The sequence below is a fragment of the Ictalurus punctatus genome, chromosome 2, assembly GCF_001660625.3.
Source record: "Ictalurus punctatus breed USDA103 chromosome 2, Coco_2.0, whole genome shotgun sequence".
Lineage (NCBI taxonomy): Eukaryota > Metazoa > Chordata > Actinopteri > Siluriformes > Ictaluridae > Ictalurus > Ictalurus punctatus.
The window spans coordinates 13,224,014-13,237,785 of record NC_030417.2 but is presented as its reverse complement, the minus strand read 5'-3'; the positions used below and the strand labels follow the sequence as shown (position 1 = coordinate 13,237,785).

Here is a 13,772-nt window from a genome sequence, read left to right as displayed (position 1 = left end):
TTCAGCTTGCAGGCTCCGCTGAGTATGTCGCTCTGCCTTCCTGCTCAGCCGAGGACGTCACTCTGCCTTCCAGTTCAGCCGGGGACGTCGCTCCGCTTTCATGCCCCAACGATGACGTCGCCCTGGTTCCCTGCTCTCCTGAGTACAGCGCTCTGTTTCCCTGTTCAGCCAGGGACGTCGCTCCACTTTCATGCTCTGACGAGGATGTCACCCTGCTTCCCTGCCCTGCCGAGGACGTCACCCTGCTTCCCTGCCCTGCCGAGGACGTCGCTCCACTTTCATGCTCTGCCGAGGACGTCGCTCTGCCTTCATGCTCCGCCGAGGACTTTGCTCAGCCTGCCTGCCCGGCTGTGGTCGTCGCTCAGCCTGCCTGCCCAGCTGTGGATGTTGCTCCGCTTTCATGCTCCACTGAGGACTTCGCTCAGCCTGCCTGCCCGGCTGTGGTTGTCGCTCTGCCTTCATGCTCCGCCGAGGACTTCGCTCAGCCTGCCTGCCCGGCTGTGGTCATTGCTCAGCCTGCCTGCCCGGCTGTGGTCGTCGCTCTGCTTTCATGCTCCGCCAAGGACTTCGCTCAGACTGTCTGCCCGGCTGTGGTCGTCGCTCTGCCTTCATGCTCCGCCAAGGACTTCGCTCAGACTGTCTGCCCGGCTGTGGTCGTCGCTCTGCCTTCATGCTCCGCCAAGGACTTCGCTCAGCCTGCCTGCTCGGCTGTGGTCGTCGCTCTGCCTACCTGTTCAGCCTGGGACGTCGCTCCGCTTTCATGCTCCGACAAGGACGTCGCCATGCTTCCCTGCTCTGCCGAGGACGTCGCTCCGCAGTCCTGCTCCGCCGAGGACATCGCTCCGCTTTCATGCTCCGCCGAGGACGTCGCTCCGCTTTCATGCTCCACCGAGAACGTCGCTCAGCCTGTCTGCCCGGCTGTGGTCGTTACTCTGCCTCCCTGTTCAGCCAGGGACGTCGCTCCGCTTCCCTGCTCCACCAAGAACACTGTGCGGTTTCCTGGCTCTGCTTGGGACATTCAGCCCAGGGGGCTGGGGCTGCCAATGAAATGGGATGACTCATCGCACTCCGGGAGGACTGCCTTTGGGGGGGGGGGGGGGTGGTCTGTCATGATTTCCCCTTGAAGCAGCGTGCTCTAAGTGTGAATGCGCGAGCACCTGCTTTTCCATTGTTGACAGTAGTGACATCTGGACACATGTGTTTTGTTTAGGTTTCTGTCAGGTCTCCTCCCTGTTCTGTCATTGGCTGGGATTTCACGTGTGTCTGTATTGCCCTCAGCTGCTAGCAGTTTAGACGCTGATCATGTCCACATATATACTGCACGCCTCCCAGCACACGGCGCGGAAGATTATTGTAGAGTTAGATTAGTTCGTTTAGTAGTCATAGTCACATTCCATGTTTAGAGTTAGTTCACGCCGGATTATCCGCTCCCAGTTCCTCGTCATAGTTCATGTTTCTCGTTTTGTTAATCTACTCTGTTTTCCGTGACCCCGACCTTGATTCATGTTTAACCCTGTGTATGCCTGTTTGCCGATCACCTGATCTTCGCCTGTTTTGGATTACGTTTTTGGATCACGTTTTGGATTTGTCTGCCTGTCTCTCTTTTAAAATAAACAAGTGTTCATACTGCATTTGCATCCGTCCTATCTCCGCTCCGTCACGATACGTGACAGAGACAAGAGCACCGATCAAAAGATTATTCATTTGTGATGGAAGTGGGTCTTCCCCTACCAGTTCGAAACATATATACGTAATTAAAAATCATTCCAGATTAATATGCTGGTGCACATCTGTATTTTTTTTATCCGGGGGGAAAAAAAGAACACTACTTCTGATGCATTTTTGCTCATACTACCTTACTTTAATATTAAAATCTAGAGCTCCATCACAAAATGTGTAAAAGTTGGCAGGTCTGCAGTTCATGAATGGCATGATAATTAGCTGAGATAGATCAGGTGTGTTAAATTAGGGAAAACACAACATTATTAAATATGAGAATCTAATCTAGAAAAATAATCTTGCCTGGGGTGAGTTATCAAACAGTCTTTGTGCCATGTGAGAGAGCACATCATCCATAGTCTTTGCTGTGCCATAGAGGACAACAGCCCCAGTGGCCTCTATGACAGCCATTCGCACCCGTGAATGCCGGTGTGAGATAGTCTGCATCAAGGGCTTAACCAGGCATTCTGCTTGCATGTGGAAGTGGTCTGTCAATTTTCAAACAACAAATAAATAACAAAACATTGAGTCAATAAAGAGAAAATCTTAGAAACAACAATACAAAACAAGTTTTAGGCAGCTTAACAGAAAGGAAAAGGCAGAAAAAGAACCATGTCTAAAAAGCACTGGAGATGGGGTGATGCAACTGGTTTTCTTTTTGATCCAATACCAAGATTAATATCCAGATTCTAATACTTTGAATTATGTATCTAAATTATGTATGTATCTATAATTATGTATATAAAACGGGAAATTTACAAAAAGGGACCAAGAAATAATTAATTATGTTGGCTTGAGAAAGCAAAAATACTGAAATGCTATTTAAACTTATTATTCTTCTCTTTTCTTTTTCTTCAGAGACTAAAATTTCTGATTTTAAATAGTCCTCTGCTAAACTAATGAATGTAAACATAAATGCCATAGAGCTTTAAAGCTACAACCACCAAACTCGGGTCAGACCTTCAGACAGTTCTGACTCGTGTTGCTATATCTTTTCTAACTGATTGGACTTAAAGTTTTCCTAAAAATGACGATTAAGTATCCCAAAAACTCCTACTCACTTAAATTGACATAATATTCAGAGCCTGGCTCGGAGTGCTAAAATTACTGAAAAAACTATGAGTTTCACTTTGGAGTGTATTTTTGTAGGTTTGATGGGTTTTTAAAGTAACGTGAAAGTAAAGCAATTCATAATCTTTATTTATTTATTTATTTTACATGCAGTAATCAGTAATTTAATTAAATTGCAAATTTAAATTAATAATTAGTAATCTGTAGTGGATTACTTCTTTTGAGCAATTTACCCAACACTGATCATGAACCATCGTAAGAGCTTATTTTGATTTCTTTTTGTTAGGATTATTCCTTAGCTTTCTGTTTCCAATAAACAGCATTAACGTTCATTTATTTTAATGCTGAAGGCTAGATACGTGGATATGCCAAAAACTCACCAGGTACAATCCGGGCAAAGTGTACTGTACATTTACAGCTCTCCTTTATAACGTCGGGGAAAGGGTCAGTTATAGTTTTTTGCAGGATTTTGATCATATCGTCCAGGTAGGGAGCAAGGTGCCTCCCGCAGACCTCCACAATAAGCGACAGAACCTCCATCATGGACAGCCGCAACTCTTCTGCTGGTTCTACGGTCTCTTTTCCACAGATTCGTTGAGCCAAGGAAGGCATGATATAAGGCAGCGACGACTCTGGGTTTGAAACGCATCTTATGAAGTCTCCAATTATCTGAATAGAAACTTCTCGGCATCTTTCACTAGGATCTGATAGGCATCTCAGAAGCGACTTCAGTAGACACGCAAAAACCTCTTGTAACACGGTACTTGACAAACCTTTCTCGATAGTTTCTTTTTTAATATCATCCAATGCTCGTTTTCTTGTTCTTTTCTCACATCCATTCAAACAGTTTAAGTGTGGGGCCAAAGATCTTATAATTTCCGTTGCAGCACGTTTTTCTTCTACCGCCATTATTATACGGATGTGTTGTGTGGTAGTCGCTGGTAGCTATGGTCACGACAAACAGTCGTCATCTTCTTCTTCTGCTATTTCTATAGCGGTTGGCAAACAAACTAGAAGGTGCATTTCCGCCACCTACTGGACTGGAGTACAACTTGGTCGAGAAGGAAATAAATAAAATAAAAACTCAACAACTGTTAAATCCTATTTACGAATCCTGTATCATTCATAACTCTAAATAATTCCCTACGAATTATATAATCTGTTTCATCTCCTAATATGTCCTTGATTGAATAATTGCGTACCCCCCAATTCTTTTAGTGCTTTTAATTATTGCAATCTTTCTCGACTGTATGCTGTACACTCTAGCAATACATGTTACTGTTGCTGGGTGTCCACGCTTTTCACACTCACCCGTTTCATGTTTCCCTATTTTTTAATAAACATATGATTTAGTCTTGTATGCCCATTACGCAATCTAGTCATTGTCACATCCTTTTTTTCCCCCCTTTTATTAATTGTTCTTATTTCCACCCCTACATTTCCTTATACATATGCCTTCCTGTATACAAAGCCAGAAGCAGAAGCATTCAAAGGTCTGAGGGACTCAGTCATGTTTATTACTTTGATTGTGGCTTTGTCCTTTATTTCGTCCATGGAAGTCATGTTCATAAACTGGTTATCAAAAAGGGCATCCATGAACTGCAGTCGAAAGGGGTCTGGTAGGTTGCATTGACTTCTTCTCACATCCAGTTCTGTCACGGTTTCAGGCAAGCCAGACAGAAAAACAACTCTCTGGCTGCTGTTCTCACCTAAAATTATTCTAAGTACAGCTGATGTCATCATGGTCCAATGTCTATGTTTGTATGAGATGGATAAGGAGAAAAAAAAACAAACAAATAGTGAATATAGAAAATACCTTTGGCAGCACTAAAAAACATGTTCATGGGAAACATGTTCTGCTATAGCACTTTTCATGCTGAAAAACTTTATAAGACCTAAAAATATGCACCATCAGTGTTAATGATAAAAGCTTTTCCATTTATGGAAACAAAATCATTAAAAAAAAAACTACTTTGTTCATTCTAGACTGCACAGCCATACTGATCTTTAACTATAATGTGTTAGTTTTAAAATAAATATTGTTTTCTAATATATATTTATTACCTTTCTACAACAGACAAAACTCTTTAACGTTACCATCTGTACACGTCCAACCAAATAGTCAGCCAAGGGGTAGTCATCAGTTATTTCACTGACTTCTACAAGACTAAGTGCTTGTGTAGGGGACTGACTCAGCTCGTAAGCTCTATAGTGTTTTCTATACCACCCACAGAACTCTTTCCAAATGAAAAACAACCTCTGTTCCAAACACAAATTTGCTCAGTTTGACCAAATTCAGGTAATCCACCTTCAGGTCCATGAACTACAATCATTGCTGTCCTGTAGTTGATACCCCTACTCCAAATATTTTTTGTCATATGGATAGATGTGGATATCACTGCCTTACAACTTGAGCTATTTCATCCTTCAAAATATCCACTCGGACTGCAGATGTGTTTGACACATCTAGCTCTGATTTATCAAGACATATAACTTCATTTTTCTTCAGATTATTAATATGCATTAATATGAGCCCAGTAATCTTTCTCAGAGTTAAGACCTCCACAATCATATATATGGTAGCTAAATATGCAATTTTCTGACTAAATTTAATCACATAAAATCTGTTCAAATGAATCAGAAGAGCATTCCACATTCTAAAGGTGTTTCACACATATGCTGCAATAATTTCAACCTATTTCAACAAAAACTGAACAGGCCTTGCAATATACAGCAACTGTCACTGAAAAGAGAGAAAGTGCAGCAATTAGTCATGAATAGCAACAACAACAAATAAATGTAACTGTTAGTAATAATTTGCATCACAGTTACATTAACTTGTGTCTCTAGACGGATTATGGCATTGGCAAAGTGGGCATGTGCCCAGGGCCCTGACGTTCCAGAGGGGCCCCTAATGATTTGATGAATTGCAATTTTACTATCGTTGTTCGATGTGAAGAATTAATTCACGATATGGTCTTAGAAAGACTTGGAATATAAATGCTCTACTCACTATACAAACCAAAGATACTGATCCAATGAGTTAATTTTCATTGTGAAGGAGTCACGTATAGATTATATACCACCTTCATCCCATGTGCATTACACTTAGGGTGGTAAGTCATAACCCGCATATTTTTATTTGTCCTTACTTAGAAGTTACAGAAAGTTACATGTATTAATATTAAATAGGCATATTTCTTCTTACTGCTCACTTTTTTTTAACAACAATTTTAATAACAATTAAATGTTTTTCTTTTCAAAAGTTATAAGTTCAAAGCATGCTGGGAAATGCCCAATTGTCCAGAATAAGGAACAAGGACTAGGATGTTACAGAGACTTTTGAACAACTCATGGCCATCGAAGTCGAACTGGTTCAGGATTTGGACTTTGACGACCTGATTAATGAATTCTCTGCAAAGAAGGCCAGAAGAAAGGCACTGTTGTAGGTAGGATATTGGTCACCATTTTCACATTTTTTCAAAATGGTAATCCATGAGAAAACACATAACACCAAACCATGGTTTAATGTATTAGTTTGTATACATATCTGTAGCCTATTAGATCGTGTGTTTCCTTCTGACGTGCTGTAAAGCTCTGTGTGCTCTTTGTGAGAGTGGACTTGTAGGCTACTACTTGCGTGCATCATCTAATATCACTATCTTAAGGCGGGTGCACACTGTGCAATTTGTAATAGTTCATTGCGACTGTTGCTTGTCAGACTGTACGAACATGATCCCAGCTGTAAGCCATGTCACACTGAAGGCTCTCAGCTATCATTAATGTTAGACTGTACAACAGTCAAGACGCGAAAAATGGACACATGCAAGAAGACTCATATGGTGTAGGAGAAGCCACACGACTGTGCCTCAAATCGTCTAACACTGCCAGAAGTGAATCGGAGGAAAAATTTGATTGCAATGGCCATTAATCAGCTGTCAGGGAACATGTCAAACTAGCAATCAAAGACTACCGATTTTGGCCTAGGATTATAGGAATCTTTTAGGATTCTCAAAATTTGTCTCAGACGACCAAACTGTGGCCAAAAATCATACATTGTAAACCTGGCTTTAATCCATTAAGCCAAGTGTTTTCTTTAAAACAGTTTTCATGGGAAAACGCTTAACGTGAAACTTTGCAAATTGTGTTGATATTCAGGGTTCATCTGTTTGCCTGTAAATACAATGCATCATCAGTCAGGTGTACTCTGATTTAGCTCTTTTAATGCATTAAGACATTGAGTGTTTTCTTTACACCGGGTTTGTATGGGGAGAAAAAAAATGCTTAACGTAAAAATATTGTCTTTACACTTGGATTATGGTGCCGTTGTCTTAGCAGTAGATAGTGTTTATGACAAGAGAAAAAGTGTGAGAAAAATGGTTTTCCCTGGTCATTGTTTCAGTACATTAAGCCAGGTTAAGCGTTATTAGCCTGTCCCATTGCACGTGTAGACGTCATTCCGCGCGTTTGCAGAAGTAACCGCAGTGATTCTTGTGAGTGTGACACAACACGCAGTTTGTGGCGTTATCAAATGTAAACACAAACGTAAACAGAAGTCAAATCAGCACAAGACGGTCCACATATAGCCTACGTTGTGGCCTGGATATTAAGTGTCCCTTAAAATAACAATGAATATATGCTTGTAGGATGTGTTTGGAAAGCAGTTTTGAGGTTCCGCGCAGACGCACTGACGTCACTGACATCGAGGTATCAAGAGAGAAGAGAAAGCAGCAGGAGAAAGCAACAGCGGACAGTATCCATAATTGTATCAACACCAGAGAGCTCCTTTCGCATCTCCTGTATAAAACGGTAAGAAAGTCTAGATTAATAATCGTGAAGCATTTGGTTACGTTTGCATTAAGGCTCGTGATCTTTCCGCAGAATGAGAAGACTCGTGCTATCTCTGTGCACTCAGAGTCTTGGCAGGAAGGTGAAATGTAGAATATCGACAGAGAATGTAGGATTTACAAACCCATGTTTTTGTTTGGCGCAATTAGTTGGTCGGCGTTACTGATATAATTATGTGTGTTCATCACGGTTGATGAATTCATTATTAATAGACCATTATCTCGCTTTCCTAGTTTTAAGGTAATAAATAACGGAAATGAAATGACAGATTTGGAGAAGACAGGGGAGCTTTATCTGATGATAATTACATAAGTGATATGTAGATCTAAACGACAGACACCGGTTTATCCTCTTAATTTTTTAAAAATGTATATAGCAAATAAATATAGTTTATCTGAATACATTGTATAAATAATAATCATCATTAGTATGGCATTTGCACACATACATATAAAAACAAATGAGGCATCTGTTGATTTAATCTCTGGCTGTGCTCTGCTTTGATACTGAATGTCAGGTTCAGCATTTCCCTGTGACCCATTCTCTTTTCCCCCTGTTCAGTTACCTCTACAGCAGTGCTAAGATGGCCACCTCCTCCCCCAGTCTTGAAGAAGATGAGAGTCTAAGGGGCTGTGAAGTTTTTGTGCAGAAATACAACATCCAACAGATTCTCAAAGAGTGCATTGTGAATTTGTGCATCGCCAAACCTGAGCGTCCTATGAAGTTCCTACGGGAACACTTTGAAAAGCTGGAGAAGGTGCGTTCCTAAGACTAATTTCCTTTTGCAGTATACTGCTATTGATAAGAAATCAGTCATCATAAGCCAAAGCTGTGATTGAGATTGCATGTTTTTTAGTTGTGTATGCTATACTAAATGAAAACATTAATTTAGAACACTGTGTTAACTAGCAAACGATTCCTCTGCTTTTACTGAATAGTGTGTTGGAGTTAACTCAGTTTAACAAAATGATTGTTACTGTATATACAGTGTATACAGTGGGGAATAAGTATTGGACACATCAAAAGATTTTTCAGTAAATACATTTCCAATGAGGCTATTCACATGTAATTTTCACAAGACATCAGTTTTAACTCAAGAAATCCGGAAATATAAAGAATTCACAATATTAAATCCATAAATAAAGTTATGTGTAATAAAGTGGAATGACACAGGAAAAAAAGATTGAACACGATAACTGAAATTAATTTAATACTTTGTGGAGAAGCCTTTGTTTGTAATGACAACTTCAAAACACTTCCTGTATGAAGAAATTAATCGGCCGCCGTATTTGTGGTGTGATTTTGGCCCATTCTTCTAAACATATCGACTTTAAATCTTGTTCAGTTGGATTCAAGTCAGGTGAATGACTGGGCCATTCTAACGCCTTGATTTTTTTTTCTCTGAATCCAAACTTTGGTTTCTCTGAACCAAAGTTTTGTTGGCTGTATGCTTTGGATCGTTGTCCTGCTGGAAGGTCCACCTACGTCTCATCTTCATCATCCTGGTGGATGGCAGCAGATTCTTCTCAAGAATCTCCCGGTAAAGGGCTCCATTCATCTTTCCTTCAATTAAATGAAGTCTGCCAGTACCATGTGATGAAAAACAGCCCCACACCATGATACTTCCACCTTCAAACTTCACTGTTGGTATAGTGTTTTAAGGGTGATGTGCAGTACCATTTCTTCTACAAACATGGTGTGTAGTATGACAGCTAAAAAGTAACATTTTGCTCTCGTCTGACCAGACTACACTCTCCCAGTATTTCATAGGCTTGTCCAAATGAGTTGTAGCAAACTTTAAACGAGCTTCGACATGCCTTTTCTTTAGTAGTGGAGTCTTGCGGGGTGAGTGTGAGCAGTGGAGTGCATTGCCTATTGTTTTCTCTGTGACGATGATACCTGCTGCCTCCAAGTGTTTCTGGAGCTCTTTCCAAGTGGTCCTTGGCTCTTGGGCTACTCTTCTGACTATTCTTCTGACTCCCTGGTGAGAAATTTTGGGAGGAGCTCCTATGCATGGCTGGTTGATGACGTAGTGATGTTGCTTCCACTTGCGGATAATGGCCTCAATGGTGCTTACTGTAGGATTCAGAAGTTTTGAAATATGTCTGTATCCGATTCCATCAATATGTTTTGCGACAATAAGGTTCTGAAGGTCTTAGGAGAGCTCTTTGTTTTTACCCATCAAGAGCTTTCTTGTGTGACACCTTTTTGACAAAAAGCCTTTTTATAGACCATCAATTTACTAACCCAGCTGATATTAATTTGCACAGATGGGGATATAATTACTTAGGGATTTCAGCTGGTTCCTTGCCTTACCTTGCCTTGGAGAACAGCTTTTTCTTAGCGTGCTCAATACTTTTTTCCTGTCATTCCACTTTATTACACATAAATTAATTTATGGACTTTAATTTTGTGAATTATTTATATTTCCAGATTTATTGAGTTAATACTGATGTCTGGCAAAAATTCCATGTGAATAGCCTCATTCGAGATATATGTACTAAAAAAATGATGATGCATCCAATAGTTATTTCCCCCACTGTACAGTGTATACAGAATATATATATATATATATATATATATATATATATACACACACACACACACACACACACACTGTATACACACACACACACACACAGTCACACAGACAGTGACAATTTTTGTCATTTTGCGTCTCTACCACAATAGATTTGAAATGAAGCAGTCAAGATGTGATTTAAGTGTAGACTTTCAGCTTTAATTTAAGGGGTTTAACAAAAATATTGTATGAATCATACAGCCATTTTTACAGAATCCTTCCATTTTCACAGGCTCAAAAGTAATTGGACAATAGACTGATAAGCGGTTTCATGGCCAGGTATGGCATGGTTCCTTGTTATTTCATGACAGATTAAGTAGACAAAAGGTTTAAAGTCGATTCCAAGTGCCGAATTTGCATTTGGTAGCTGTTCATGGAAACTCTCAATATGTGGTCCAAAGAGGTGCCCATGCAAAAGATAGACCTATTAGAGAGATAGCAGAACCTTTAGGAGTGGCCAAGTCAACAATTTGGTACATTCTTAAAAAGAAGGAATGCACTGGAAAGCTCAGCAACACCAAAAGGCCTGGAAGAGCATGGAAGACAAAAGTGGATGATCACAGAATTCTTTCCTTAGTGAAGATAAACCCTTTCACAGCATCTAGCCAAGGTAAGAACATGCTTGAGGAGGTAGGAGTTAGGCATTGTCAAAGTCTACAATCAAGAGAGGCCTTCATGATTGTAAATACTGACAGTCAAGATGCAAACTGCTGGTAACATTCATGAACAGAAAGGCCAGATTAGACTTTCTAAAAACCTCTAAAAAAGCTTGCTCAGTACTGGAACAAGATTAACTGAATGATGTTAAGAGAAGAGTATGGAGAAGGAAAGGAAAGGCTCCTGTTCCAAAGCATACCACATAATCTGTACAACATGGTGGAGGTAGTGTTATGGCATGGGCAAGTAAGGCTGCCAATGGAACTGGTTCAGTGGTGTTTACTGATGATGTGACTGCTAATAGAAGTAGCAGGATAAATTCTGAAGTGTATAGAGCTATACTTTCTGCTCAGATTCAGTCAAATGCTGCAAAACTGTAGGATGGTGCTTCATAGTACAGATGGATAATGGCCCAAAACATACCACGAAAGCAACCCAAGGGCTTCTTAAGGCATAGAAATTAAATGTTTTTAATTGTTTGATGACCTCAACCCAATTGAGCATGCTTTTTACTTACTGAAGACAAAACTGGAGGAAGAAACTCCCAGAAACAAGCAGCAACTGAAGGCAGCAGCACTAAAGGCCTGGCAAAGCATTTCAAGGGAGGAAACTCAGCATTTGGTGATCTCCATGGGTTCCAGATTTCAGGCATCCATTGACTGTAAAGGATTTGCATCCAAGTATTAAAAATAATCATAATATTTTTATGTTAGTTTTGAGCCTGTGAAAATGGAGGGACTCTATAAAAAATGACCATAATTCCTAAACAGTCAATGCATTTTTTTCTTTTAAACTGCTTGAATTAAAGTTGAAAGTCTACACTTCAATCACATCTTCGTATATATATATATGTGTGTGTGTGTGTGTGTGTATGCATGTATGTATGTATGTATGTATGTATGCATATGTAACACAAACACACACACTGAACACTTTATTAGGAACACCTGTACACCTACTCATTCATCAGTCTAATCAGCCAATCATGTGGCAGTGTAAAATACTATATATACGGGCCAGCAGCTTCAGGTAATGATCAACCATCAACCATCAGAATGGGGGAAATATGTGATCCCAGTGAATGATTGTTGGTGACAAATTGGCTGGTTTTAGTATTTCTCTAACTGCTTATCTCCTGGAATTTTCATGCACAACGTCCCTAGAATTTACTCAGAATGGTGCAATAAATAAAAAACATCCAATGAGTGGCAGTTCTTGCAGACGGAAATGCCTTGTTGATAAGAGAGGTCAATGGAGAATGGCCAAACTAATTTGAGCTGACAGAATATCTACAGTAACTCAGATAACAACTATGTACAATAGTGGCGAGTAGAAGAGCATCTCAGAATCCACAACACATTGAACCTTGAGGCAGATGGGCTATAACAGCAGAAGAAAATGTCTGGTTCCACTTCAAGAACAGAAAGCTAAGGCTGCAGTGGGCACAGGCTCACCAAAACCAAAACAGTTGAAGGCTGGAAAAACATAGCCTTTTCTGATGAATCCTACCTCACAGATGTAAGGATCAGTATTTGGCACCCACAGCATGAATACATTGACCCAACCTGTCTTGTGTCAACAGTCAAGACTGGTGGAGGTGGTGTAATACTGTGGGGAATGTTTTCTTGGCACACTTTTTACCCATTGGAACACTTCGGTAGGTACTAACCACCGCATACTGGGAAAACTCCACAAGACCTGCCATTTTGGAGATGCTCTAATCCAGTTGTCTAGCCATCACAATTTGTCCCTTGTCAAAGTTTTTCACTGCACCTTCCAAAACTCAACAAACAGGGACAAACCAACAAGGGGATGTCACCAGGTCACTGCTCTGTTCAAGTTCAAGGTTCACACTCCCTATCTCCGTGTGTGTGTGTGTGTGTGTGTGTGTGTGTGTGTGTGTGTGTGTGTGTGTGTGTGTGTGTGTGTGTGTGTGTGTGTGTGTGTGTGTGTGTGTGTGTGTGTGTTTCTAGCTCTGCCAGCTAGGCCACTATCTGTCTCTCTCTCACTGGTCAAGGGAAGCACAGAAAGCACAAAGAAACACAAATGAGTAGACTGGTGATAATAAGACACTGGTGAGAATCATCTTGCGTAACCTGCTTGTAAAATGATACAGTCTGGTCACAATTTGATTTGATTCAAGATATTGGCTTTATGATTTGAGTTCGATTCTCAAAATATTTTGAACAATATGTGAATGAAGAAAAATTATTACCAAAAAGACAAAATTTTTATTGCTGAATCATAACCACTGCAAAACAGTGTGCATTTATGTCTGTATTAAACTAAGTAAACTGCTACAAACAGACGTTTAATATTGTAAACAAAATGTATTACACGATCACTATGTCTGTAGAAATAAATGTAGAAATTCTCCCCAAACAACAAACCTGGTAATGGTGTGTGATTGAAACACAATGTGCTCCATAGCAGAGCCTGAGGCATCATTTTAATCATGATTCCTGGTAATAGTGCAGGCTCGCCATGAAAGAATATAATCACGTGATCAGCCTGCACTGTATGCTGGATACGTTCTATGTGCTGCGCAGATTGAGACTGTCAAACAGTACAATTACTTTAGATGCTTAATTAATAGAATGCTATTGCACATTTCCACAATACACATTGTCACAGTTTTGCATCGCAGTGCATCGTCTCATGATTCATGGTTACATCCCTTATAATGCAGAGTGTACATAATTATTAGGCAATATATTATTTCTGGGGACATTTTTCCAACTCTATACCATATAAACTAGGTAGAATAATTTTTTTGTCATGGGGAGAGTCCAGGGATATAGATGCACATGCAGAACCTCTTTATTTACAGACAGGACACAGATAAACAGACTCAGGGAAACATGCTCAAGGGACAAGAAACACTAGGGAAACAGAA

At 40.2% G+C, this 13,772-nt stretch overlaps 2 protein-coding genes across 5 annotated transcripts in view; one reads left to right on the top strand and one right to left on the bottom strand.

Annotated features, from left to right (window-relative positions):
• The window catches only part of LOC108258098 (dynein axonemal assembly factor 5), a 38,995-nt gene extending 35,228 nt beyond the window's left edge, over positions 1-3,767 (bottom strand). Inside the window, exons 1-2 of one of the 2 annotated variants that reach the window (XM_053687956.1) lie at positions 3,171-3,767; positions 2,023-2,207 (exon numbers count right to left, since the gene is read on the bottom strand). In XM_053687956.1, coding sequence (XP_053543931.1) covers positions 2,023-2,207; positions 3,171-3,699 — 714 coding nt within the window. In that variant the 5' untranslated portion in view covers positions 3,700-3,767. The remainder of the gene's footprint in view (positions 1-2,022; positions 2,208-3,170) is intronic. The other variant, XM_017456477.3, reaches the window with a different exon arrangement.
• Positions 3,768-7,334: 3,567 nt separating this feature from the next.
• Positions 7,335-13,772, top strand: part of LOC108258796 (cAMP-dependent protein kinase type I-beta regulatory subunit) — a 75,047-nt gene continuing 68,609 nt past the window's right edge. For 2 of the 3 annotated variants that reach the window (XM_053687954.1, XM_047151812.2), the window contains exons 1-2: positions 7,339-7,599; positions 8,200-8,395. In XM_053687954.1, coding sequence (XP_053543929.1) covers positions 7,427-7,599; positions 8,200-8,395 — 369 coding nt within the window. In that variant the 5' untranslated portion in view covers positions 7,339-7,426. Of the gene's footprint in view, positions 7,600-8,199; positions 8,396-13,772 lie in introns of all 3 variants that reach the window. The other variant, XM_017457726.3, reaches the window with a different exon arrangement.